Source organism: Bacillus rossius, chromosome 8, assembly GCF_032445375.1.
Source record: "Bacillus rossius redtenbacheri isolate Brsri chromosome 8, Brsri_v3, whole genome shotgun sequence".
Taxonomy (NCBI): domain Eukaryota; kingdom Metazoa; phylum Arthropoda; class Insecta; order Phasmatodea; family Bacillidae; genus Bacillus; species Bacillus rossius.
The window spans coordinates 33,057,721-33,085,007 of NC_086336.1; the positions used below are offsets into that span (position 1 = coordinate 33,057,721).

General features: G+C 38.5%; 1 protein-coding gene across 1 annotated transcript; it reads left to right on the top strand.

The window, feature by feature from the left end:
- Positions 1 to 1,991: 1,991 nt before the first annotated feature.
- LOC134534722 (deoxyuridine 5'-triphosphate nucleotidohydrolase) lies at positions 1,992 to 26,980 on the top strand. The gene is made up of 4 exons (XM_063373210.1): positions 1,992 to 2,408; positions 24,176 to 24,312; positions 24,453 to 24,598; positions 26,397 to 26,980. Exons 1-4 carry the CDS (start codon positions 2,221 to 2,223, stop codon positions 26,451 to 26,453), a joined length of 528 nt encoding a protein of 175 aa, XP_063229280.1. The 5' UTR covers positions 1,992 to 2,220; the 3' UTR covers positions 26,454 to 26,980.
- Positions 26,981 to 27,287: the final 307 nt, after the last annotated feature.

Consider the following 27,287-nt stretch of genomic DNA (forward strand, 5'->3'; position numbering starts at 1 on the left):
GTAGTCTTGGACTAAAGTTAAATATTGTGATGCTGTCACTGTTTTGACAAAACACAACTATTATTATATCTTGTATTTAGAACTTGTTATAGATGGAATTGCTTATAAAGAAGGTAAAATTTGGGACAAAATAATTTTATTTCAACATATTTTCGAGTCATGGTACTAGGTATTTTAATCTCAAGAATGATAAACTTGGAAAACAGTTGTGGCACTTGTTATTCTGTGACGTTTAATTGTGATGCGAAGAGATGAGATGCAGTGCCCACGTACTATTAAACTACCTACTTGGTAAGTTAGCTAATTGTAATACATTCTTGTATATTGTTAATTTGTTATACTTGCCTGTTATTGAGACAGATTCATGTTTGTAGTTCCCAAGAAATTTTTGTAGAAGCCTGCTGAGAAATGATGGGAAAAAATTTTGGCTGGTGGAAAATGTACTTGAAATTTTTTTCATGTACTGGAATTTTTTTTTAGTTTATAAGTGGACACCCTGCTGACATTCCTCTAGACGGGTTCGCTTTGCCTCGGAGGCGAAGAAGAAGACATAGTGAGAAAGAGACAGAATGATAGAAAGAAAGTACGTTCAGCAGTATAGAACACGAAAAAAAAATCATAATAAAGTAGAAAATATCTTTTTTAATGTGTTTACACAGCTTTAACCTGGGAAAAATTTTAATTAAAATGATTTTAAATGTTTTTTAATATTATTTTTTAATAAAAATGAGGCGGGCTCGACCCTCGCTGCGCACCGTAAGAATCCGTTTGCATGCAACCATAAACCCAGCTGTTCGGAAGCGTACAAAAAAATACACGATTACCATTTTTAAATAAATAAAAAATGCATGGTAGTGAAATGTTTGAACATTTTAAAGAAACATATTTTTCAGTTAAACGCACAACATAAACTAAGCAGTGATTTCAGTGAGGGGCGCTGTCTGCCTCTCTTCCTTTCATTAGCTACGGGGAGCACGGTTGTCTGTCCGTAGGAATGTCAGCCCGCAAAAAAAAAAAAAAAAAAAAAAAAAAAACTTTTCTCTCCGTGGCACGCAGTCAGTGTGACTAGCTTCGCTATTGGTCGTAGTCTACGAGTTGGTAAGCAATGCTAATTTTAAACTGTGTAGGTGTGAGATGTATTTACTGTAAATAAAAATTAAACTATGCAGACTGCAAAATCAAATTTTATTATTAAAAAATTTTTAGTGCAATTTGCAAGAATTTATAAAGTTACACAACTCTAAACAAAAAAATTCCCTTATTTAGAATAATATTACTCCTTTGATATGATATTATTTATCACATTGTGGAGGACCAACTTACCTTAGAAAAGAACACGAGTCAGGCACACAGACAGTGCATGCAGACAGTCAGGCAGTAGCCGCGACTGATCAGAAACTGTTGAATCCCACCACTACCACACGTATATATGAAAGTGCATTTTCAATATAGCTGCCAGTTCATTATTTTTTTTACACTGCAAGCGCTTTCGCCCCAGCGTGGCGCGTCTGGTTATTTTTATCCCTACCCTCCCAGACTGTCTCCCAGAGTGTGCACCCGCCATGGCGGCATCTCGGCGCTTTTCAGTTTTAATTCAAACACAATCATCAGGCTAGTATTCAAATAATAACAATATATATAAATTTGTTAATATACAGTTTTATTTGATAGCCACTTTTCAAACCACACCTCATACACACATATAATGACTAGTTAAAAAAACAAATTATCCTGCTAAGCACATAAGAATTACAACACATATTATTGAAGGAATTCTGAGTACTGTTACTGCACACGTAAATTCATAACACGTAGGATTGTTGTAACACATTTTTTAAAACTATATATATTGAGATATAACATCAAATTGAAAATCTACCTCACTACGTTAGCACTATTTACTCAGAGTTACGAGTCTACACACAAAAACATGTAACATTAAATAGTAATAAAAATTACAACATGGGAATGTCACGTGTGCACCAGATCAGGGCACATGGTGTACAACGGAGAACAACATTTGGTGCTGCCCTGCACTCAACAGAACTGCGGCGTGAGCCTCCTACGGCCGGACACACAGCTCCTGTGCTCCCTGGCGGTGTTGATCAGCGAGGCCGCAGCAGAGACCGTCCCGAGTGTGGGCCGGTCAGGAGCACGGCTCTGTTGAGTGCGAGCTGCGTCGCCCCAACAACATCGTGGTTGCCTGGAGTGAATCATGTGATGCATTCACACATTTCACCTTCCTCGACGGGGGCAACCACTCGAGTGTGCCGTGTAGCACAAGCATATGCAACGTCTACACCGTGGGACCAGTCGCTGATGCCAACTCCAACGAGGATCCCGAGGACGCCGACGAGGTTGCCCACCTGTGGTGCCGCCACCGTTGCGGCTAAGCATCAGCAGCTCCGGTGAGTAACACCGTCGCCATGTTTCCACCTGTCTGGGGTAGAGACCGTGCTGAGACATCACGGGAAAAAGCGCGTTCAGTACGTAGACCATATCCTCCAAACTTAAGGCTGGCATCTGGTGAGCACCTGGATGTTGCCATGCCGCTTTTCGAAGATGTGCGCGATCTAGATTTGACTATTGAAAATATTTCAGAAATGCTAGTAACCATGGCGAGCCTGGTATGTCTATATCAAAAGCTTCACGTCAATGGCGAAAAAAAGGCAAAGAAACAGCGCCTTGCAGATCCCCGGTATACAGACATTCTACCTAAACAAATACGTAGATACGTTCATGTACACCCAAGCCTGCACTGTGCAGAACATTGGGTTAGATATTATGACTTGGACAGAGACTGAACATTGGTTGGTCTACTTTGAATCGTGTCGCGAAAACATTCATTATCGCATGTCCTGGGACCGATCACTTTCATATACTACCATGAGATTGTTAACTACATTTCTCTGTGAAGATAAAAACTGTTGTGTGCTCTTGTGTCACCCACTAGCATCCCTGTACCGTCGATGAACTCAGGACATCTAAAATAAAAAAGATTATACTTTCACAGAGAGCTGTCGTGGAACCAAACTTGGCGGAGAAAGGCTTATGACATTCTTTTGCAAGATGACAATGACTTAAACACGCCATGTGTGGGGCACCTATGTCCAGTATACCGTGAAAAACTGATAAAAGGGTCAAACTTTTCAGTGAGTAATTTAATGATGCATGAGGCCTGTGTTACTCCCAAGCTAGAGACTAAACGTAAACTGTTCTAATAATAATAAACAATGGACTACGAATGTTGTAACACTCCTACGTGTTGTAACACTCCTACGTGTTGTAACACTCCTACATGTTGTAACACACCTACATGTTGTAACACACCTACATGCAACAACCTCTGTGAATACATTACAAGTTTTTTCTTGGAACTCTTACATATAATTGCTAAAAGACAGTCAGTCTCAGCTCAGTGTGGAGTGAGCCTCGTTTGAGAAAACATGTTTCATCGGGGTAATCAGTATCAAAACCTGACTCGTGGTTCATCTATGGTGGAGTATTCAATGTGGAATAATGGCATCTTGAAGAACTACATGGAGAGCTGTGACGGTCTCTTTCACACGGTTCAGATTATAAATCCTGAACCTAACGACCTACCTCTGGAAGTTATTCAGTGCATTTCATACGGTCGTTGTGCAGTTCACTACATGCGAAAAGACACTCCAATTTCCCTGCAGTGTGAAAGAAGTCTACGATCACGCCTTGAAAGTGCCGGAACTTCATTCACCTGATTGTGTTCAAGTGAGCCCCGAAATGCCAGTATCGAACGTCTCAGTTGCCAGACCTGTGAGAGCGGAGCGCAAGAAACGTGGGCGAAGTACAGCTGTCACTTATGCACCGCGCAAAACTCGAAATCGCGACCTCAGTCATTTGCGACCCGTCAGTGAAGATGTGGCGACGCTCCCTGTGGATCAGGACGAGAGGACCCGTGACATTGCCAAGATCTCGCTACGTACTTTGCTTTTGGAGATGTTAAACAAACTCATAAATTAACGTGTGCAAAAATATTGTAAACAATCCCTGTAGTAATATTTTATTACTATTTAATGTTACATGTTCTTGTGTGTGGACTCGTAAATCTGAGTAAATAGTGCTAACGTAGTGAGGTAGATTTTCAATTTGACTGCAGTTTTTTCTAAATCTGTTGCCATAAGCTGTCTGTGTGGCAGGGCTAAAAGCACTCTTTCCTCCTCCTTCCCCACTTTCTTAGTTGATGGCGTGCGCAGTCCTCGTAAGGGTTAAAAGCGTCTCTCCCTCCTCCTTCCCCCCTTCCTTCGTCGGCGGAGCGCACCACCCGCGGCTTTGTAAGGCCTCAAAAATAGTCCCGCCCTGTTTTTTGGACGGTTTGCTGAGGCCTGAATACGTTTGTGATGCAGTACATTTTGTTGCTAAAGTTTTGCCAGATTATTAGCAGTTGTTACGCTCTTTGCGATTCCGGCTGTGTCTCCGATCAAAGAACCAAGTGCTGCCAGAGCTGAAAATAGAAATGGTAGAACACCGCCCTTTTTTATCACGTTTATTTTTCTTATTTTTTTTTTTTTTCCTTTGAGAATCTTATGCCAGCCCCTAGTTTACGCTTAACAGCCATTACTTTACTTACGCTCCAAGCGCAATCTTCTCACCTAGCTTAGTTTGAGGGTTCTGTGCAATTTGTTTAGCTTTATCTACTAAAATAAGGTCCGCTTGGTGTCTGTTCTCCAAATCGTTACTCTTTGAGTATGAAATATCGTGCTCTTTGCACGCTCTATCTAATTGGTTTTTGCCTGGGTCTCCATGAGCTAAACGTTTTGCAAGTTTTTTACCGGGCCCACAGTACTGATAAGTTGGCAAATGTAGCTCGAAAGGTAATTTATTCATGGCGGAGTTAATAAGTCCTTTACCCTTTACCGTCCTCCTTCCATGAGGCATATCACCATAATGAGTCTGATATGTATAAATACACTGTTTTATAGTTTGCGCCGTTTAGTTGTAACAAATGAGGTAATCCCGCAACATGCCAGTCTACCGATCAAAATTATTCACAAAGATTTGAAAAACAAACGGGAACAACATCACGGGCCTCTGTTGCGTAGTCCTATATGATGCATAATCGCTGGACCTTCAAATGCAGGGAAAACGTGCATTTTAATATCATTACTACATCATCCTAATGGAGTGCGATTCGAGAATATATATTTATATAATATGTATTTGGAACAGCCAAAGTACAAACATTTAACACACGTGTTTTCTAATGTCAAAGGGCTTAAATTTATTTCCATTTCGAAAAAATGAAGAGGTAGTGCTGCCGAGCAAAGTTGTTCCCAACTCTATAATAATTTTTGACTATATAGGATGCGAGAAACAGAAAATCGTTCAACAATATTTTACCATGGGACGTCATGTATTGTGCGACTGTTTTTATTTCATTTAAAACGTATAGTCAAACTCGCAAACAATTGGTTTGTGATAATAGTAATTTCTTAATTTTATTTAAAATGGATTTTTGGAACCTCCAACACATTTACCAAGAACACGTCACCTCTGACATGTCATACAATAAATTTAAAGATGTCTGTGCTCATTGTTGGAATAGCAATAATGGTTATGGCTTCCTAGTCATGGCTAAGGATTTTCCTCTACAAAAAGGTCATTATCGCTGTGGTCTGGACCACTTCATTGTGTTACGTTCGTGAAGAATGAACATGACCATCTCCAAATTTGGAAGCAGAGGACATAAATGTGAGCACGAGTCATGCTTGACGTTTACAGAAGACGGACATTGTCAGGTTGGCGGGAAACGTCTGCGCAGTGTTGGAGTGCCTCGGAATGGCACTGACGCAGCCACAAAGAATTATGTTGATGTTGTCTCTGGTGCTAGCACACATGCACTTAGTGAAATGGCGAATAGTTTAGAACGAGACATGAATGTACTAAAAAGTGGACTTGAATCCGCACGGGAGCCGCACACGGTTCGTACGGTCCTTGAAAGTCCTTGAATTTAGGTAAGGGTATTTCAAGGCCTTGAAAAGTCCTTGATATTACTTGGGTCTTGAAAAGTCCTTGAATTTAGACGTTTGAGTTAACGTGACATGAAATCGTGGGTACTACAAATATCTGGCTACAGGATACTACAAATATCTGGCTACAGGCGTAAGACGGGCGTACGACCCTAAACTGAATGACGAAGCAATAAATGTGTGGTACTATGGTACGAATAAACTATTACTATAGTTATAATGCAACCATACTTTAATTGTACCATAATATGTGTAAATATACGTTTAATATTGTATGGCTGCCGGAGCGTGTGTTCTGAGCGTTATCGAACATCTCCGAAGGTTGGAAAATAGCTCGTTTCGCCAACTTTACTGTGTAAAATATTCCGCCGAAATGCTTTATTCAGTAACTGCCACCTAAATCTTATGGCTCATTAAATATTGTACATTAACTCTGATAATATTTACATAACTAGTAAACTACTTCATCATCGTCACAAATGTATTAATTCGTTTTTCGTGTTGGTCCGTTTCTTTGCAGGCTTCAGTTGGCGTGTGCTGGCTTAAGAAGAAAATGACACTGTTTTCGTTTGTTTTCGTTCGGACTCAGCTGTGATTGTAACTTTAGTGTCTGCAATAAATACTTCGCACTATGCAGTTTTGTGTAGTTTAATTTCGTGGTAGTGGAGTTTGTTTTTTCGGTGTGTAATTTGTGTAGACCATAACTAGGGTTAATTTAGGTCTACTAAGTTTAATGTTTGTATCAAAATGCCCGGCAATTGTGTTTTCAATGATTTGTGGCTCCCGAATCCCAGTTTTAATAAGTGGCTGGGAAAAGTTGGAAACAAAAATAAAGCTAGGTGTAATGTGTGTGAAGCTGATTTTGATGTTATCAAAATGGGTGTGTCTGCTTTAACAAGCCACATGAATGGGAAAAAACACTCCAATCGTGCAAGTGACAAAAAGTCTTGTTTAGGAATCCAGTACTTTTATGGTAGATCCAAGTCCCAACAAGGTTCATCTTCCATGGTGACTGATACTGAAGTGAACATTAGGCCTACACCTCAAGAAAACCAGAAACTTACTCCCTTCTTCTCGAGCCATGATACATTGAAAGCTGAAGTTATGTGGGTCCTGAAAGTATGCTGTAGCCACTATTCGTATGTCATGTGAAGATATTTCACAAATTTTTAAACATATGTTTAGTGACAGTAACATTGCCCAGAGCTTTTCACTAGGAGAAACTGAGTGTGCTTATCTTTGTTGTTTTGGCATTGCTCCATATTTTCAATCTCTACTTATGGAAACCCTTCGGAAACAAGAAACTTATATTTTGCTTTTTGATGAAAGTATGAACAGGAAACTGCAGAAGAAACAAATGGATTATCATGTTCGTTACTGGGAAGGTGATAAGGTCAGATCATCTTACATACATTCCGAATTTTTAGAACACTCTACTGCTCAAGATATGTTCACCTCCTATGAAAAGATGTATTCAGATGTTGGTATCCCAAGCAGTTCTTTGTTACAGCTGTCCATGGATGGCCCAAACATAAATTGGAAATTTTATGACCTTGTGTGTGATCAGCTGAAGAGAGATTCCAATGTTTCAGTGATTCATACAGGGAGCTGCGGGTTACACATAATTCATGGGGCATTCAAACATGGTTCTATATCATCCACATGGGATCTACATAAGGTTTTATCTAGCTTGAAGCTAGAAGCTAGAAGGGCAGATTATGTCAAAGTGACAGAATCAAATGTATTTCCCTTGAAGTTTTGTACAGTAAGATGGGTTGAAAATGTGATTGTGGTTACTCGTGCTCTTGAGATTTGGCCTCATATTGTAATGTATGTACAGGCAGTTGCAGGCAAAAAGATTCCAAACCCGAACACAAAATCTTTCTCAGTTATTAAAGAAGCAGCAAATGATACATTGTGTCCAGTGAAGCTTTTAGCATTCCAATCAATTGCAAAACAAGTTGAAGTTTTTTTGAAAGTGTACCAAACTGATAAACCCATGCTGCCCTTTTTGGCTAAGGACATGGAGAAATTGATCCGAAGCTTGATGAAAATGTTCATCAAGGATAGTGAGCTGAAGAGTGCTGCTACGGGCATCAAGCTTATGAAAATTGATGTAAGTATGAAAGAGAATCATTTGCCTGTGGCAAAAGTTCAGTTAGGATTTGCTGCTGAGAACAGGATCAAAGATTTGATTCAGAGGAATATTGTTAAGGAATATGATGTTTTGCAGTTGCATATGCAATGCCGTGATTTTCTAGTTGAAACAGTAAAGAAAATTTTGAAGAAATGTCCTTTACAGTATTCAGTTGTGAGAAGCCTCAAATGTTTAGACCCAAGGGAAATGAATATTTCAACAGATTGTGCAACAAAGTTTACTTTGACATTGAAGACGTTAGTGGAGGCTAAACGAGTTCAAGAAACTGATTGTGAAGACTTAATTTCATCATACAAAGAATTCATTGCTGAATTTGGTTTCTCCTCAGAATTTGAGAAGTTCAGACCAGTGGTAGATCGTTTGGATTCGCTATTATATGCCTGTGCAATGTCAAAATCTGACTATGAAAAGCTGTGGTCAGTAATGAAAATGCTACTTATTCTTTCCCATGGTCAAGCAGCAGTTGAGAGAGTGTTTTTCTTGAACAGGAAAATTGAAGTGGAGAACATGCAAGAGCGTACACTTATTGCACAGCGAATAATTGGTGAGCACATTACATCTGCTGGTGGTGTTACTAATTTTCACATTACAAAAGACATGATCATCTCAGCATCGGCAGCACGGCAAAAGTGGCAAGGTTATTTGGAAGAAAAAAAAGAGCAAGAGAAACAGAAAAGGAAATGTGTTACTGATGAGTTAGATGAACTGAAGTGAAAAAAAGCATAGACTTCAAGCAGATATAGACACACTGAGTGCATCAGCTGATAAACTATCAGAGCAAGCAGAAAAAACAGGAAAGTTAACGTTTGTTTCAAGGTCTAACAGTTACAGGAGGACAGCAAAAGAAAAAGTGGCAGAACTTGCAAAACTTGATGAGCTTTTGTGTAGCAAGTTGAATGATTGTAAACAAATTTATTTTAAATTGTATTGTCTGTTGTCTGTTTAGGACTTTTCTTCTTTTGATCTTGAATATACAGAAATGGGTCTTCATTTTTTAAATTCACAATTATTTTGTTAGCCTCATTTGTGTAAATATTTGTTTAGATTTGTTAATGGGTGTCAGTGTCTGCAGTACAGCATACTACTTGTGACAAGACAGAAACACAAACTGTGAAACATGATTAAAATGATTTTACTGAAGCACAGGTTAATAATGTATAATTCTGAAAATTGAGGGACAGTGACCAGCAGAGAAGGTTTATGAAATACTGGTAAGTGATGAAATTGATTTTGGCATATTAGAATTTTAGCAATAATATTTCATTCTACAATCAATTTTACAATTGTATTTAGATTTTCTGATATTAATTTTTTCCTGATGTCTCTCTTAAAAATGTGATAAAAAAGAAATAGGTTAAAAATGTACGTGAAAACCATTCAGTCTTGTAAGGACCACATTTTTCAAGTATTACAAAACAAGGTATTAAGTATACGTATTTGATAATTTATCACAGCCAATGATGGTCCTTAAAATTCAGCTTTATTGTCCTTGAAAAGTCCTCGAAAGTCCTTGAATTTTTATCTGCAATATCTGTAAGAACGCACAAACTGTTGTAATTTACCTTCATCAGGCGGATGGTATCAGACGCGAGTCTTTTGCTAGGATCATAGAAAAATTACCTCAGGGTGATGTGAAACGAGAATTAGTTGAAATTAAAAATTTATTATCTGCTAGACACGATGTGATGACTGATGAGTTGAATAAAAAATTTATAGAAGTGAATGATAGCGATACGTGTAAATCTTTCGCCAAGATTCTAGAGCTGTTGGCATCACAGTCTACTGACAGAAGCACTCAGAACTTAATGAAACTAAAGGATATTTTTATGTCCAAACTTAGTGATGCTTTGCACTCGCAAAGGTGTGACTTTGATGCACTGAAAAATGCTTTGATTGCTGCGCGTGATGATAATGCTAAAATTATCAAGGACTCTCCTCTATGGCCAATATAGAAAATAAGGTGGATTCTCTCGTTAGTGTCTCTACTTTATATTCCCAGCTCCCGCATGCAATTAATTACACCTTAAACACCATGAAGGCTCATTTATAACTACTGTATAGTCTTGTGGGAACGAAACTGACAGCCATAGCTGTGGACCCGCTGGCGAACACAGCATTGGTAACACTTCCAGGTATAAGAAAATCTTCAGAGCCGCTGCCAAACATAAGGACGCTCGTACCACTCCCGACTATAACAGGATCGTCTGTGACTCTTTCTACTAAAACGAGTTCCACTCCAGTTAGTTCACGTTCCTGTAATGTATAAAAAGCATCTAATTACATTTTCAGGATTCAGTCATGTCCGTAGAAGCGAGTGATTGTCATTGTGTTATAAACAATGTGCATGAAAATTATTTGTTGGTGAAACGCGTGACTTAGCGCGGGATGTTGTTAATGAACAAATTTTCAAACCTATTACTTTGCGTCTAGATACTAGTGATCGTCATGTGGACCCGTCCTCAGCTGATGTGAAAAATGAACCCGGGATATCACCTTTGAAACGCAAAATTAAAGAAGCATCGAGAGAAAGCAACGATTATGGATCTCTCCCACTAACGCTCCGTTCTAGTAAACGAGTCGCTGCATCACGTGAGCCGTTGAGTGAAAAGGTGCAATCCTACTTAGCCGGGTTCAACTCCAGGGAAAATGATACGATCTATGGAATTTATAAATGCAATCATCAATGGTTTCTGGGAAATAAGGAGGTTTTTTTTTATATCTAATAATTAGAGACCTGAAATTTTCGCTATCGCGATAACGCGAAAAATAACGCGAATTTCGTTGATTTTCGCGAAATAATACGATTTCGTCTAGTTTTCTGTATACACGCGAAATTTTAAGAAATGTACGGTAACAAACTTGGTTTCATCTTGAGTTCGCCGGCATCGCCATAGTCAGAACTAAAACTAACCAACCTTAGCGGTAGCCTGCCACTGTTTACGTTTCGAAAATCACATACTTTACATGTATGTATGGAAGAACGAAATATATTGCTGCTAAGATGTGACCACAACACAAAATAAACATAATGTACGCAACCACAACTCCACATCATACATGAGCGATACTGTTGATGTAATGGCTGGAAGGAGGCGGCAAGTTGTGAGCAAGCGGAACCAGCTTGGCCAACCCTTCAGCAAGAAATGTCCGAACGAAAATGTCATTTGGACCGTATTTCCCGATCCAGATCCGTACATGAATTTTTTTTTACGATTATATTAATAAAACTATTGCACAATAATGACTTTGTGATTTAATTTTGCCATGAAATAGAATTACGAAATAAACGAATTAAAATCTTGTTCTCACACAACGCAGTTATGGAATAAACGATTTGTGACGCCACAAAAGATTGCATGCTGGGAAGAATCAGCTTTTATTTCACAAACAACCAGCACTGGCAGTCATGCGCACGTCTGCCGTAAGGATCAATGCTATGTGTTTGTAACGCGATTCCAGCTGAAGTATAAGATAAACACCGTACAACCATACATTGCCACTTCTTTCGTTTAATGTATCGTATTTTATTGCTGCATGGGAACATTAAAATAAAATAACTTGAGTTTGTGTAACAATATGCCGAAAAATGCTGCAAGTGCGCGGCAACGTGCCGACGATTTCAAAAGCGACGGGCTATATGCACCCGATACGGCGACGTTAATGTGCAAATTTTGTAATTGTAAAGTCACATTTGAGAGAAAAGACACCGTGATAAAGCACACTAAGAGCGAAAAACACATAACTAAAAGAAAAAAATATGATGATGGGTGTGCTGATAAAAAAATTCAGAGCTCTGTTGCAGAGTGCTTTGGTAGTGCTAAACGTAAAAAAGCAGACGTCGAACATTTGGCACTGAGGACAACAGAGGCCTTCGCTAAAGCTAACATACCTCTTCAAAAATTGGATGATCCTAACATAAGGGCATGGTTAAATGAATTTGTGGCAGGTTCTGGAGACATGCCTTGTGTCAAAACACTGAGGGAAAAGTATGTTCCTAAACTTGCTGAATACCACTTTGAAAACGTGATGGAAATTGTTAAAGATAAACTAATTTTTATCTATTCGGATGAGACTACAGATAGTCAGGGAAGATGTGTTTTTGTGGTACTCTTTCTAGTGCTCCAAGAACCAGTAGGCGAACCTCAGGTAGTAGTAGCTTCAGTTAATTTTCTTGCAAAAGCGGATGTGACCACATGTGCACAAGTTATTTCAGAATGTGTAAATAAGTATGCAATTTCATACAAGAACATCACAGGTTTGGTTACAGACTCAGCTCGCTACATGACAAAGTGTGTCAACAGCTTGCAAGTTCTGTATGGAGATCACGTACTCCATATTCAGTGCTGGGCCCACAAAGTTGCCCTAGTAGGAAATGTGTTGTCATGTGAACTTGTTGAGGTAAACGATGTCGTAGTGAAGGTAAAGTCTGCCTTTTTAAACACTCGCAAGAGGAAACACCAATATTTGCAATATTTGCGAGAAGAAACTGTGAAACCAGATAAATTGTTTCCAATGCCAGTCAATACTCGTTGGAATTCATGGTTTCGTGCAGTGTTCTACCTGGCTGAATATTTTTTGGAAATCATTAACTTTTTCAGAAATAGTGACTTTCAGGAAACTAACAATGCAGGAATTAAGTATCTGATCATGCTTTCAGACAAAGAAGTATCCGTAATTTTAGCACAGTGTATTTTTGTACAGCAGCATGCTTCTGAAATAATGGATCTGCTAACGAAACTTGAAGGGTCTAAGTACCCTACATCACATACTCTGTATGGGGATCTGGAAAATATACAAAAATGTTTGGACTGTGCAGCAAAGGGTATATTTTCCAATACGTTCGAAAACAGTAGTGTCCTCAAAAATTTGAACACCACTGACATTGCACATGTGAAGCACAACTGCCAAAAAGCCACAACACTGTGCATGAACAAACTGCAGACACTCATGAACAGTGATCCTTGTGCACATGTTTACAGGTCATTGAACCAGCTTTTCAACCCTAAGAACATTCTGCTTAACAAAACTGAAAACATAGTTACACAACTAAAATCCATTGCTGACCTGAAGATGATAGACAGTGTTGACCTTTTTAAAGGGTACCAGTCTCTAAAAGATGCAGCAGAGTCACTGTGCAGAGCTGGTGAAGTTGTTGATGTAGTGAAAATTCTCACTGCACTGACAACTGACTGTCAACAGTTTGCTTCAGCTGTGCTTAAATCAATATGGATGCCTACAAATAATGTTGAGAGTGAGAGGTTGTTGAGTCACTACAATATTGTTGTTTCAGATAGATGGCAGAACTTAAAAGAAGAGAATATCGAAGTGTTTACAATGCTCTCCTTTGATGATTGATATATATATATATATATATATATATTTTTTTAAGAATTTTATGCAACAGTTATGTTAAGCTAATGTGTGTGTAAAATTTTTACAAGGAAATTATTAACACACAGTGTTCAATAGTGAAATGAAATGTTTTTGTGGTTCTACATATGATGAACAGTTCTTTAATTTCTTATGTTATGTACTGAACAATGCATTAAGCAACTAAGTAACTAAAAAATTTCTGTATGGAAGTTTCACAGTCAGTGGTGAGCAATTTTTATGTACAACTGGAAATTTAATGTTTTCATTGTTATTTATTTTTGGTTTAAGCAAATGTAAAGTGTGTGTTTAAATTAGGATAATTATAAGCTATGCCAAAGAAAATTAATTACGTAACAAATATTAAGCCTATACAGTTAAAACTATTTAATTTAATTATACAGATAAAAAAATAACACCGCTTTTTTACACCGTTTTTTGGCAAAAATAATACCGCTTTTGGCCAAAAATAACACCGCCAATTTCAGGTCTCTATAATAATATTATCCACATAAATGATGACATAATCTAGCCTGCTCCTGGCTTGTACGATCTTTTGTTTTTGAAAGAACCTAAGGTGTATTCAGAAGCTGCATTGCGTCAATACAAAGGCTTGCTGGAGTTTACGAGTGCATGCTTTAAAAGGAACGACCCTGCTTCCAATCATTATAAAACCATTGACCATGCAAAGTTTGGCATTGTTAAAGATCTTTGTCCGGACATTGGTATACAGCTAGGCAGGGGTATGCTTAAAAAATTGGATTAAAATCATCGAAGAGAATTTATTTTTTGGAATTCAGTTAATGAATTGACATCACGTTCAAAATTATTGTTGGCGTCGCAACAAGCCGGGAATACATCTCACACAAATGAAATATTGTCCATTATTGAAGAATTGACTGAATCGGGACATATAAAAAAGTAGTTAAATAAAAAAAATGACCAGCCGACACAGGATTGCACTTGAACTTCACAAATGTGCTCGAAGAGTATTTCCTCGCAGAAGGGTAATCACCCGTGGCCTTGGCGATGTTTTACAAATAGATCTAGTTGAAATGCAACCTTACTACCATATGAATAAAGGTTTCAGATATATTTTGACTGTTATAGATGTATACTCAAAGCGTGCTTACGCTGTCCCAGTGAAGAAGATGAGTGCAGAGCTCGTATCTCAAGCAATGAAACATATTTTGAAGGCTTCAGGCGCGTTCAGACAAGTACAGTCAGACAAAGGTACTTAATTTTACAACAGACCATTTCAGAGCTTGATGAAAAAACAAAGAATAAATCATTTTTCAACAACAGCGAAATTGTCAAACGTTTTATAAGAAGTTTTAAATCTCTCTTGTTTACAGAGATATCGGCTCAGGGAAATTACAAGTGGCTGACGCTTTTGTCTAAAGTTATGAAAATATATAATGGTTGATTCCATAGAACCATTGGCATGAGTCCTGACCAGGTCAAGAACAATTCTCTTCTTACAACCATTTACAGTGATATGAAAAAAATTGAAAAAAAAATTATCCCAGGCGGCTGAAAGCTCGGGTAGGCGATCATGTACTGATCTCAAGAAATAAGAATTTTTTTCAAAAGGTTATTCCATAAATTGGTCTCACAAGATTTTTAAAGTGGTGAAAATATCCAACATTTACCCTAGAACCTACTACTTGTCTGACCTGGATAGTAATTAAGTTAAGAGTGGTTTTTATTCTGAAGAAATTCAAGTGACGGAGTATCAAGACACTTGCAGCTGGCTGGTGTCGCCTGCAGTGTATTTCTCACCTGCCTCCCTTCTGTGATTGGGGAGATGTGTATGGTTAAAAGTTTTAAAACTCTTGACTGTTATAACACAGGAGTTTTTCAACTGAATAATAACACAAATAACATTAATTATATTTATTTTACACACGCATACACACACACACACACACACATAGTATAACATAAGAAAAGCTAAATTTATATCAAAATATTTTTTATTACTTAACACCGAATTACTGAACATATCTAGCACTATATTAATACACAACAAACATTTTAAAGACTATGTAACACTATAAAACAACTATTAATTTAAAAAATGAAATTTTTTATAAGAAAATAATGGTATCTTATACTTATTCTATTAAATGTGACGCTCTAGTATGCACCTTTTTTTTCCGACAAAGGCTGGGTGGCACTATATGGTAATTTAAATGTTTAGGGTCTTTTGATGTGATGTCATCTACTAGTACTATAAAAACAAGATGGTGGTCTATGAATTTAAAACACGAAGAGTACTATAAATAAAGATGGCGATCTCTCTTTGAACTTAATCGTGACCAAGCACTATAAAAAAAAGATGGTGGTGTCTCTCTTTGAACTTAGTACTATATTGGTCCTAGATATGCTTTTTTTAATATATAAAACATTTTTATTTTAAAAAAACTATTATATGAACATATCTACCACTATGGTATTGTTACGATTTCCCTGCGGGTTCGTAAGGATAGCCCAATTAATAGATTTTATTTCACACACAGTTTTATTTATTACCACTACTTGTCACTTACAAATAATCTTCTAAGATGGCAGATAATTAATTACAGGTAAAGAAATGCCAATTCCCCAGTCACTCGTTTCACACACCTCGCTGGGCCGCACTTCCGGCGCAACTCTGACCGCAGCACCCCTCGTGGGTCTCCGCCGCGGGACTCCGTCGCCGCACTCCGCCGCTGCCGTCACACTCTTCGCCGAGATCCCACACGACGACTCGCTCGCAACTTCGCCCGGGACTCCGCCGCGCCCGCGACTCTATCGCCCGGAAACTCCACCGCGGGAAAACTCCCGACTCCACTGAGCTCTCTCACTCCCTGCCCTGGAACCTTCGTCCAAGGACTTCGCCACTCTGCCGCACCCGCGGCACTATCGCCCGGAAACTCCGCCGCGGGAGAACTCACTCAGTCACCGACTGACTGACTGACTCAGACTCAACCACCTTATATAGCCCTTGGGTTCCCGTCCAGAACAATCGGGCATGTCTCCGAGATATCGCGCGACCTTCGCCGTCGAAATGCCCAGAAACGCGTCGTGAGTCCTCGAAGGACGCGATGGCTGCTCTAAGAACGCCGATAAAGGCGTCTGAGTCCTTTTATTCCGCAGTGCGGCCTCTTTTAAGTAACCCGATCTGAGGCAGGTGTGCGCTGCGACGGTCAGGATGTAGCGAGATAGTATGACACGAGATACCAGGGAGAGGATGCAGGTGGAAGGGGGCGCAGACAGGCCGAACGAGCGCGGCAACGCCAGCACTGCAGCCAAGCGCGATCGTAACATTGCCCCCTCCTTAAACCTGTTCGTCCCGAACAGGTAATGCATCTCCTCCTGGAGGTTCCCATGCTACTCGAAGTTTAGGCCTCCTGCCTTTCCTCCATCGCGGGCTGTACAGTCTCACCAGATAACCCTCTATCTCATTAGATGTAGCTTCTCTTGTCACCCGGCGACACTTCTGCGTTGCAGATGCCCCATGTCGTTCAGCCAGCTGCCCGAGATGGGCTGACCGTTGCCTTGGACAGACCCGATACTCTTGAGTGCATTGCTTACTGCCTTCCAACGGTTTCCTTGTATCTTCCCTTTTTCTCTCCATTTCTTCTCTCGCAGCTACTTGTTCGCACAGCATTTCATCCCGGCTCCTCTTCGTCTCTTCTTGGTTACTTGTGCCCTCTTGGTTCTTATGAGTCTCACCTGGACTGCACTTAGTTTCCCCTTGCACCCTCTTCATGACCCCTTGTGTTCTCATTTTCTCTTCTCTGTCTTTATTCCCCTGTTCTTGGTCTTTCTTTACCTCTTCTTGGTCTTCCTGCGTCTCTTCTTGGTCTTTCTTCGTTTCTTCTTTGCACTTCTCTATCTCTTCTTGACTCATGTACATCTCTTCTCGGCTTTTCTTCATCTCTTCTTGGCATTTACCCCTCTCTCTTTGGTTTATCTTCATTTCTTTATGTTCAATATTCCTTACTTTGTAACTCATCTTCACTTCTGTACTTTTCTTCAGCTCTTCTTTCATCCTCATGTCCTGGCTGTTCTCTCCTTGGCTAATTTTCTCATGACTGTTTTTCTCATCACTGTTCTTCTCATCACTGTTCTTCTCATCGTTGTTCTTCTCATCCTTGTTCTTCTCATCGTTCTTCTCTTCGTTGTTCTTCTCTTCGCTGTTATTCTCTTCTTGGCTGGTCTTCTCCTGGCCGGTCTTCTGTTCGCTGTTATTCTCTTCACTGTTTTTATCATGGCTATTCTTCTCTTGGCTGTTCTTCTCTTCTAGGCTTATCTTCACTTCGGTCTTCATTTCATTCTTAATTTCTTCCTGGCAACTCTTCATTTCATCCTGATTCTTCTTCAGTTTCTCTACACTATTATTCGACTCACTCTTCTTTTCTTCATGGTGGTTCTTACTATCCTTCCTTTCACTCTTCATTTCTTCCGTAAATTTCTTTATACTGGTTACCATTTCTTCTGTATAGTTCTTCATACTGGCTAACATTTCTTTGTTATAGTTCTCCCAAGTGGCTCTTATTTCTTCTAGGGCAACCATTATCTCCTTGTATTGCTCGTCAGTAAGCCCTTCAGTAGCCATCTCTCTCTAAAGCATTTACTAATAATTAAACAACCTAAATAATAATTTTTTAAATGCTGTTCTTAATTTTAAATGACCTAGACGAACCTTCTAATTAAAATAACAATAACTCTATTACATTCAAAACTATCACTGACTACAGTAAACTCAAACTAGCTCTAGAAAATTACAAATTCACTAAATTTCTAAACACTAACTATATTCTAGTAAACTAAATGATATCCTTAACTTTTATTCTAATAATAAAACTGAGTCCTAAATCTATTAATTAGGGCTATCCCACTTCTGACACCAAAATGTTACGATTTCCCTGCGGGTTCGTAAGGATAGCCCAATTAATAGATTTTATTTCACACACAGTTTTATTTATTACCACTACTTGTCACTTACAAATAATCTTCTAAGATGGCAGATAATTAATTACAGGTAAAGAAATGCCAATTCCCCAGTCACTCGTTTCACACACCTCGCTGGGCCGCACTTCCGGCGCAACTCTGACCGCAGCACCCCTCGTGGGTCTCCGCCGCGGGACTCCGTCGCCGCACTCCGCCGCTGCCGTCACACTCTTCGCCGAGATCCCACACGACGACTCGCTCGCAACTTCGCCCGGGACTCCGCCGCGCCCGCGACTCTATCGCCCGGAAACTCCACCGCGGGAAAACTCCCGACTCCACTGAGCTCTCTCACTCCCTGCCCTGGAACCTTCGTCCAAGGACTTCGCCACTCTGCCGCACCCGCGGCACTATCGCCCGGAAACTCCGCCGCGGGAGAACTCACTCAGTCACCGACTGACTGACTGACTGACTCAGACTCAACCACCTTATATAGCCCTTGGGTTCCCGTCCAGAACAATCGGGCATGTCTCCGAGATATCGCGCGACCTTCGCCGTCGAAATGCCCAGAAACGCGTCGTGAGTCCTCGAAGGACGCGATGGCTGCTCTAAGAACGCCGATAAAGGCGTCTGAGTCCTTTTATTCCGCAGTGCGGCCTCTTTTAAGTAACCCGATCTGAGGCAGGTGCGCGCTGCGACGGTCAGGATGTAGCGAGATAGTATGACACGAGATACCAGGGAGAGGATGCAGGTGGAAGGGGGCGCAGACAGGCCGAACGAGCGCGGCAACGCCAGCACTGCAGCCAAGCGCGATCGTAACAGTATTTTAAGTGATGTCATTAATATAATTCTCTCTGGACAAACTATATATATAAAATGACGTGGGGAGATTATTATTATTATTATTGGAGCGTACTGTGCATGTAGTCCCAGCAGACAACTAAATGGCGCTTGACTGTGGCGTGCTCTCTTTGGTGAGAGTTGGTATTAAAGATGGTGGCTTATATCATAGCTAGTACTCAGATGTGGCGCCCCACCCCTCTGTGAGTGTATGGCGGCATAACTAGTACTGTAGCTTATATTCTTTATTTCTTTTTTAATCTTCAACTGACCTGGTCTAGCGGTTAAGATCACTGCCTTCCAATATCAATGTGCTCACGTCCCCCGGATCAAACCCCAGCAGCCGCTGCCGCCGCAGCAACGTTTTTATTATTAATATAAATAACTTCAGTGCTACACAGCAACACCTCCTAGATCCTAAAGAATGAACCACAGCAGACGACGCTCCAAAGATAACTCCACGTGGCGACATACCCCCCACCTGCCACACCCACCCCAAGCAACCACCTGTTGCTAGGAAACAAAATGGTGGCCTCTAGACCAAGAATAACACAGCCTCCTACCCACTCCACCTCTTGGGGGTCCCCTTCCCCCTGGGATAGGAATAGCATAGCCTCTTCCCGTAGATCCCTTAGTCCCAGAACCAGCTTGTTAGCACTACTCTCAATCCCGCCACTCTCCGTCGTGCCACTCTCAAGGGGGTCTCTCACCCTCTTAGCCGATGTCGGCTTCTCTTCACTTGCGGAACTCTCTGAAATGTCACCGAACTCGCGGAGGCTGGCATCGCTGTTTAAGTACTTATGGTGCCCTTCTCGAACTGACGAGAGCGGCTGTGATGAGTCGCATCATCCCGGGCCGACCCGACGCACGAAACATAGTGAATGGCGATGTTTATTCACGCCACTCCATGCGGCTGCCACTTTCAGCCTGGAATTCCCAAGCTGCTTAATGTGATAATAGTTAGAGGCAGGACAATGCGCATATAACGAAGGAGGGGGATGGGGTAGTTACGACCGTTGTAATCTGGTCAGGCATGGGAGAGACATGTCAAGAACAATAGCTCTCCACTTTCCTTGTTAGTGATAGTGCAACCAAAGCATAGATAGTGTGGACTACTCACGTCTATGCATGCTTGAACCCGTTCAGGAGCAGCTGCAGTGGGACTTTTTCCACTTATGTTTCCAGATAGTACTGTAGCTTCAAAAAAAATTCCACAAGGACAAATTAGCATATAGTTTCACATTTGGCCTTGGGCCTCATCTTGCATCATTATTTTCTGATAGTGTACAGAAAAGCTTTTTTTTTGGCACTATGTGTTGATGAAAGTCTGAATGATATTTACCAAAAACAGTAAAATGGCATTGTTATAAAATATTGGGATTTAGAATACAGTATATCATGTACTAAATAATTAACATCTGCTTTTCTTGAGCATTGTACGGCAGTAGATCTGCTTGAAAAAGTTATATTGTGTGTTCGTGAAGCCAAACTTTCCCTAAAACGTTTAATTCAACTAACTACTGATGGACCAAATGTAAATCTGAATATGATTTCTGATCTCAAAAGTTACCAGAACAATAAGAATGATACTAAAAAAGACCATTTCAATATTGTTACTTGTCCATTGCTAATAATCAATGGTGCTTACAAAACTGCACAAAGGTTGGTTGGCAACTTAATCAGTTTCTTGGAGCATTGTATTAACTGGTTTAAGAATTATCCATCTCTGCGTGCTGTTTATTCTGATTACTGGTTCCAGAGTTTTTCCAAAAAAAGTTCTGTGCTGTGCGGTAGACTGATAACTCACCTGTAATCAAAATATGTCTAGAAATAATTCCATTTCTGACAAAAATACCTAGCAGACAAAGAGCTTGAGAAAAATCCTCCCAACACCCAGAACCTTGGCACTGTGAAAAAGGCTTTGTTGGAAGATTCAGTTCTGGAAGCCAAACTGCTTTTTCTGCTATGATTGCTGAGGAGTTGGAAGAATTTCTGACAAACTTCCATAGAAATGATCCTCTTCTTCCTTTTATTCACCAATAGTTGTTTCTTTTGAAGAAGAAGTTTTATCAAGCAAAATGTAATGGACAAAATTTTAATTATTCTAGTTGAAGAGTCTGGGTATCTAGAATGAGAATATCTTACGAAATACTGTTTTCATAGGGATTGGTTTTGGTGCCACTTTCAGTCTCAGAAAAGGTGAAGGAGCTTGACTACCTGAAATTAAGGGCTGACTGTAGGTAATTTCTGTTATATTTATTTGCCAAACTATGAAAAGAGTCCTCAGAGAAAGAGAATTGTGTTGGGCTCAACTTGCTTGTCTCCTTCAGTAAAGGTTAGCGACTCAGAGCTCTTAGAGCTAAGGTTGCCATTGAGGAACTTATCTCACAGTCAGTTGGCACCTGCTGATGGAGAGATGATTATTATTAGAAAGTTCACAGTTTTGTAAACATCCCGAGATGTTGAAAGCTGCAAAATATTTTAATTAGAAAAAAAGAAAACCTGACAAGTTAATTTTTAATTTTATCAGCTCACTGATGCAAGATGCATGTGAACAGTTAATCCTACTCTTCCAGCACTTTTTGATTTGTTTCCATGGAAATGCAGCGGTAGAGAAAAAGTTTATCTTTCAATAAAGTTTTTTTGGTTGAAAATCTTCAAAGATTGGTCATGGCCACATCTTTTCACTTCCAGGTGAAGCTTTTAATTTTAAACTAATGTGTTTTGGACTAGACAGCAAGAAGGAAGGAAGACCTAAGAATGAAAAAGAACAAATAGGATGAGGTGTTAAATGCAAGAAAAAGAGCAGCAGCATGCAGCACACTAAATAAAGTTACTCAAAATGAAAAAAGTAAAAATTGCTTGAAGAGAAAAATAGGAGAATTATTAAAAATAGAGATGGAATAGAGAAAACTTAAGAAAAGTGTATAAACAGTTTTAGTGCCAATAATTAATCTAATGTAAAATATTTGAAACCTTGAAAATTGTTTGTGCACCCTTTTAAAAACATTTAATGCATAATACTTAAAATTTCAGGTTGTAGCGAATTTTTTAAAGGTCTCCAAAAGTGACTGATTTTTGCTGTTGGAACCTGGTTGACATCCTGTACTATCAATATATACTTCTGTAGATATTAAATTTACACCAAAAACAATTGCAGTTTCTCCATTTAAAATGATCTTGATCCAAATTGATCAGTAAAACACAAAAATACAATTTGGGAGTAGTCTAGATCTCTATTGCATAAAAATGCTTATGATGTCACCAAGGTGGCATCACTTACGTCATTACCACACCTACATTCTAACGTAGCAATAACTGCAATGTGGGGTTTTGGGCAGGGAACTATAAATGTGCTATTTTCATGCATTTCCATTTTTTTAATATTATACTTTTTCAATATTGTAAAATAGACTATAAATACCAGTAGCTATTTCACCTAACATCACAAATTAAACCCACAACCCACACCCCTCACCTAACATCAACCATCAACTTCCATGATGTCATACATTTCCCCTACTTTATTTCCATCCAATAATAAGACCGGTATCAAATTTTGAACTTTCCCCCTCAATTTTTTTAAATATATACATGTCTAGAGAGATATCCCTAAACCCCTTAACTCATTAGAACAAAAACACAGGCAGCAGGTTTAACTTCTTTTCTTGCATTCATTGGGAAATATCAGACCAAACATGGATGCCATAACCCATCTAATAACTATAAAAGGAACAGCGGGCTGGCTGCACATTATGCCAATCATGCTTTATCTCTTGGTTCACTTCTGTTATGATCAACAAATAAATCACCCTAAGGTGATTATATCATGATCTGAAAGACATAGCATTCCAGATTGTCTTTGCTGGTTTTATATATTCCTGGTAATATGTGGAGATTTTCTGCTAGTGATATCCTTGTTGGGAACAAGAAGGGTAATGGACATAAATATTTATGCATACACACAGCCACCATCTAAAACTGCTGCCCCTGGGATGTTGCAGTCTTGAGATTAGAATTGTGGTTCTCTAGTTTTGCCTAATTTATTTCCACTGTTCAACCCACCCCTCGAATATTGCTCACAGGTGCAGTTAAACTCTTTTTAACCTTGCGAAGGGACAATCAGTATGATTTGACAACTGACATTACACTTTCTCTTTATCAAAACCGAATGGTAGTTAGCTCTGTGGATAATGGTAGCTAGAATTTTCTTTGTTCATGGTCAGATTACAGAAAACAAATGTTGGCAGAAAGCCAGAGTACTGCAGGTCTCGTTCCAAAACTAAGATAGTAATTATGTTTGAAAATAAAGCTGAAACATCAGGTATACACCATCTTGCAGTTGGTACATATTTGAGAAGTGTTCATCAGGGTGTTTACTAAACTGGCCACAAGCAAAAGCAAATATTGGGCAGATAAATTTGCAGGAGCATTTTGCATTGAGATAAAAACTAAGGAAGTCGCTATATAATACTTTTTTTAAGGGTCAATGATACACATATATGTATATTTTTAAATATTTTTACTATAGGTTTATTTGAAGTCAATGTAGAAAATATACGTAAGTGTTATGAGCATAACTTATTAGTAACATACATTTTAATTACAAAAAAAATTGACAACATTTAAACCAAAATTGGCTTTTAGGGAACTAAATTATGAGAAACTATTAGCTACTGCATGAAAAGCAATATCTGTAAGAGCTTATTTAAAAACCTTAATAGGTGCACAATTCGCTATTTCTTGTAATAAACTGGGTAAAGAAGATATTTGCCAAACCTGTGCATAGCATACTCCTTGTACTCTTGAATTATTTGGTAACAATCTTTAAGAGTTACTAAAGAGGTATTTACTTTTGTCGTAGTGCATACGAAGTGGTAGTGCCACCACGGGGAAAGCAGTTGGTCAAGACAGACATTCAGATAGAACTCCCTCCAGGATGTTATGGCCGCATCGCCCCGCGGTCTGGCTTGGCATATCACAACCACATTGACGTTGGCGGTAGGTATTAAAAGCTGACCAACCATTAAAAAAAACTAATGTGGTTTTTTTTTTTTTAAGTTTACAAGTGTTTTTTTTTTATTATTATTATTTTGCTTCCATGTGATGGTTAACTTTTTCCTTTTTATTGCTACTTGCAGCTGGTGTGATAGATGAAGACTACAGAGGCAATGTGGGTGTGTTGTTGTTCAATCACTCAGAACAGCCATTTGTAGTGAAGAGAGGTGACAGAATTGCTCAGTTGATTTGTCAAAGGATATTCTACCCCGATTTGGTTGAAGTAGAGGTAAGTAGTTCTTGAAAATTAAAATGTTAGTAAATAGTATTTCAGTGAAACATCTTTAATCTGGCATTCTATGGTTTGGCAAATTCTTTAATTCGGCACCAATCGAGCAGCTCTTATTCTGATTTTTTCGGGTGGATCTGGCTGTTGATTTTGGCCGCATGTCGCGTCACTAAGTTGCTTGTGTTTTTTGTTGGTTCAGAGTTTGTCATTGTCAATTTTCATTTCAGTACTTTTTTTTTTTTAATTTTTCTTTTAGTGGGTTATATTTTGCATTTGATATTCCCGTTAAAATTACAATGAAGTTCAAGGTGTCTTCATGTCACAAGTGACAAAGTAAGGAATCTGAGGGAATTTTTACAAGTCATGAAAAGTCCCTAAATAAGCATCAATGATGTTGGAAGTCACCAGACTAATTTCTAGCAGCCTTTTGCTAACTTTTTTTTTTAATGCCTTATATCAGCATATGAAAATAATCTCTGAAAATACATTAGCTTTTTAACTTGAAATCTGTATGTTCCCGTGAATTGTAGAAAAATTTGTATTTGGTATATTTATTAGTTGTAATTAATGAGTTTTGATTTTATAATGTTAATTTTGTTGGTAGTGTTTCAAAAGTATTAGTTCATTATTGTTCCATTCTCATAAGCTCATCCCTATCTGTTGCCTTGGTGTCAAGAGAGATATTAAGCTGTAACATACTAACATCCCTTCAGTTTGGTATTTTTTTTTTTATATCACTAAAAGGTCACTTTATTTTATTTTCACAGTCCAATAGTAACCGTGAATAATAATTTTAGAATTTTAAGTCTTACTTGGTCATTAAATGGTGAGAAATTAAAGATATCTTTTTACTATTCTATAATAATATGTATTTACTAATATAGTACACATTTTACACATGAACATTAATATTCATACAAATAACACTTATTGTGTATAGTGTGTTATTTTTTCTTTGTTTTTCCATATTGTAGACATGGTAGAGCGGCTAAATCCAAAGTGTCTTTCCAACATCACTGATCTTTTCTCCCGTCTCTATTGAGCATATTAATAAAGCATTTTTGTCAATGCACAAAGATTTTCGTTTACTCGCCATGTTTACAGTTCGAAAGTTTTTAAGTAGCTGCGATAATGATAACAACTTGACAAAAGTCTAGCAACCGAGGTAAACATGTGCAAGTTCATCATACAAAAACAAAATTTCTTAGAATCTCTGGTACGTCAGTCGAAGTTAACAAGTGCTAGATAATACAACAAAACAGCAAACAAAAGAATGTACACAGCTGCAGTTCTTATCAACTTCGGCAACTCAGAAAGTACTGCTTAATGATTTATAATGCCGTATTGTTGTCGTTAAATAGAGTGAACGTGACACTATATAGAATGTATTATTGTATAGAAAACAAGGTAACCAACCAAAGTCAAGCAATTTCGAAGTTTTAAGGAGTTTGTCATTAATTCGAGTGACATTGTAAAGAGTTTACACTGTATTTGCATCAAATGATGTGTAAATTATTAAATGGGACATTTAAGTCTACCTAATAATTTAACTATTAAATTCATGATTATAAAAAGCTGCAATGGTTGAGTGATCATATGTGTAAAACGAGGCAGTCTTGCTAGAGCTATGTTTTCTCACAGTACTCCTTTTTTCCTTCGCTTACTCATTCTGTTGCAATGCTCCGTTAGTATTTCATCACCTTTGACAAGACTTAAAGCCATTTCCATTTCATGCTATCTGCTGCAGTTGTGTGTGTTATTGTAAACATATTATAAATTATATCTTCTTGTTTTGCAGGATCTCTCTGATACAGAGCGAGGTGAAAATGGTTTTGGCTCTACTGGAAAAAATTAATAACTTTTGTGGCAGGAATTTGGGTTTGGCTATGCTGAAAGAAGACAATATCAAATGAAGAAAGTCATTCTTGAGCTTTTCACCAGTTTGTGTGTGTGTGACTTAAGTTTCTGTTTAAAGAATCTTTTTGTTAATGTATATTTAAGTTATTCCTGTCTTCAAATTGGAGCTGTGTGATTATGTTTTTAGTAGAATATTGATTTTATTTGTGACAAAATCATCCCTTTTAGTTTTAGCAATGGTGATCTTTTTATTTATGCAGTGTAAATACATTCTGGGAATAACATTTAGAAACCTGTACTTTTAATACATGATATTGTGATATTTCAAGTTTTAAGTTGTAAAAAAAATTAGGTACTACAGTAAAAGTTCTTTAATCCAGCATGGTACTACTGCTTTGCTAGATAACCATTTTTGCAGGATAATCTAAATTCATTATTTTAATGGTAATACTGCAGATAAACTGAAACTGTGAATAAAATATTTTTAATGTGCGTATTAAGAGCTAATAAAGCATATAAAATTAACTTGAATTGTTTATTAGAATTGGGGATGGGTCGACTGAATCTTAGATTTGACGAATCCATCAAATCCTTGGGATTAAAAACATACTACCTTAGAAATTATTTGAAAGTGTATTGAATGCTTAGGATGCAAGAAATAAATTTCTACCTCTTGAAAAATTGTGCTAAAAATATGTCCCAATCTATAATAAACCCACATCAACAGTGAAGCTGTACCATAAAACAAAGGTATAGTTAGGGTTCCTAAGAAACAAAGATGCGTGGAATATAACGAAACTGTGGTTTTTGGAAGTTTCTGGCAAAATCTAAA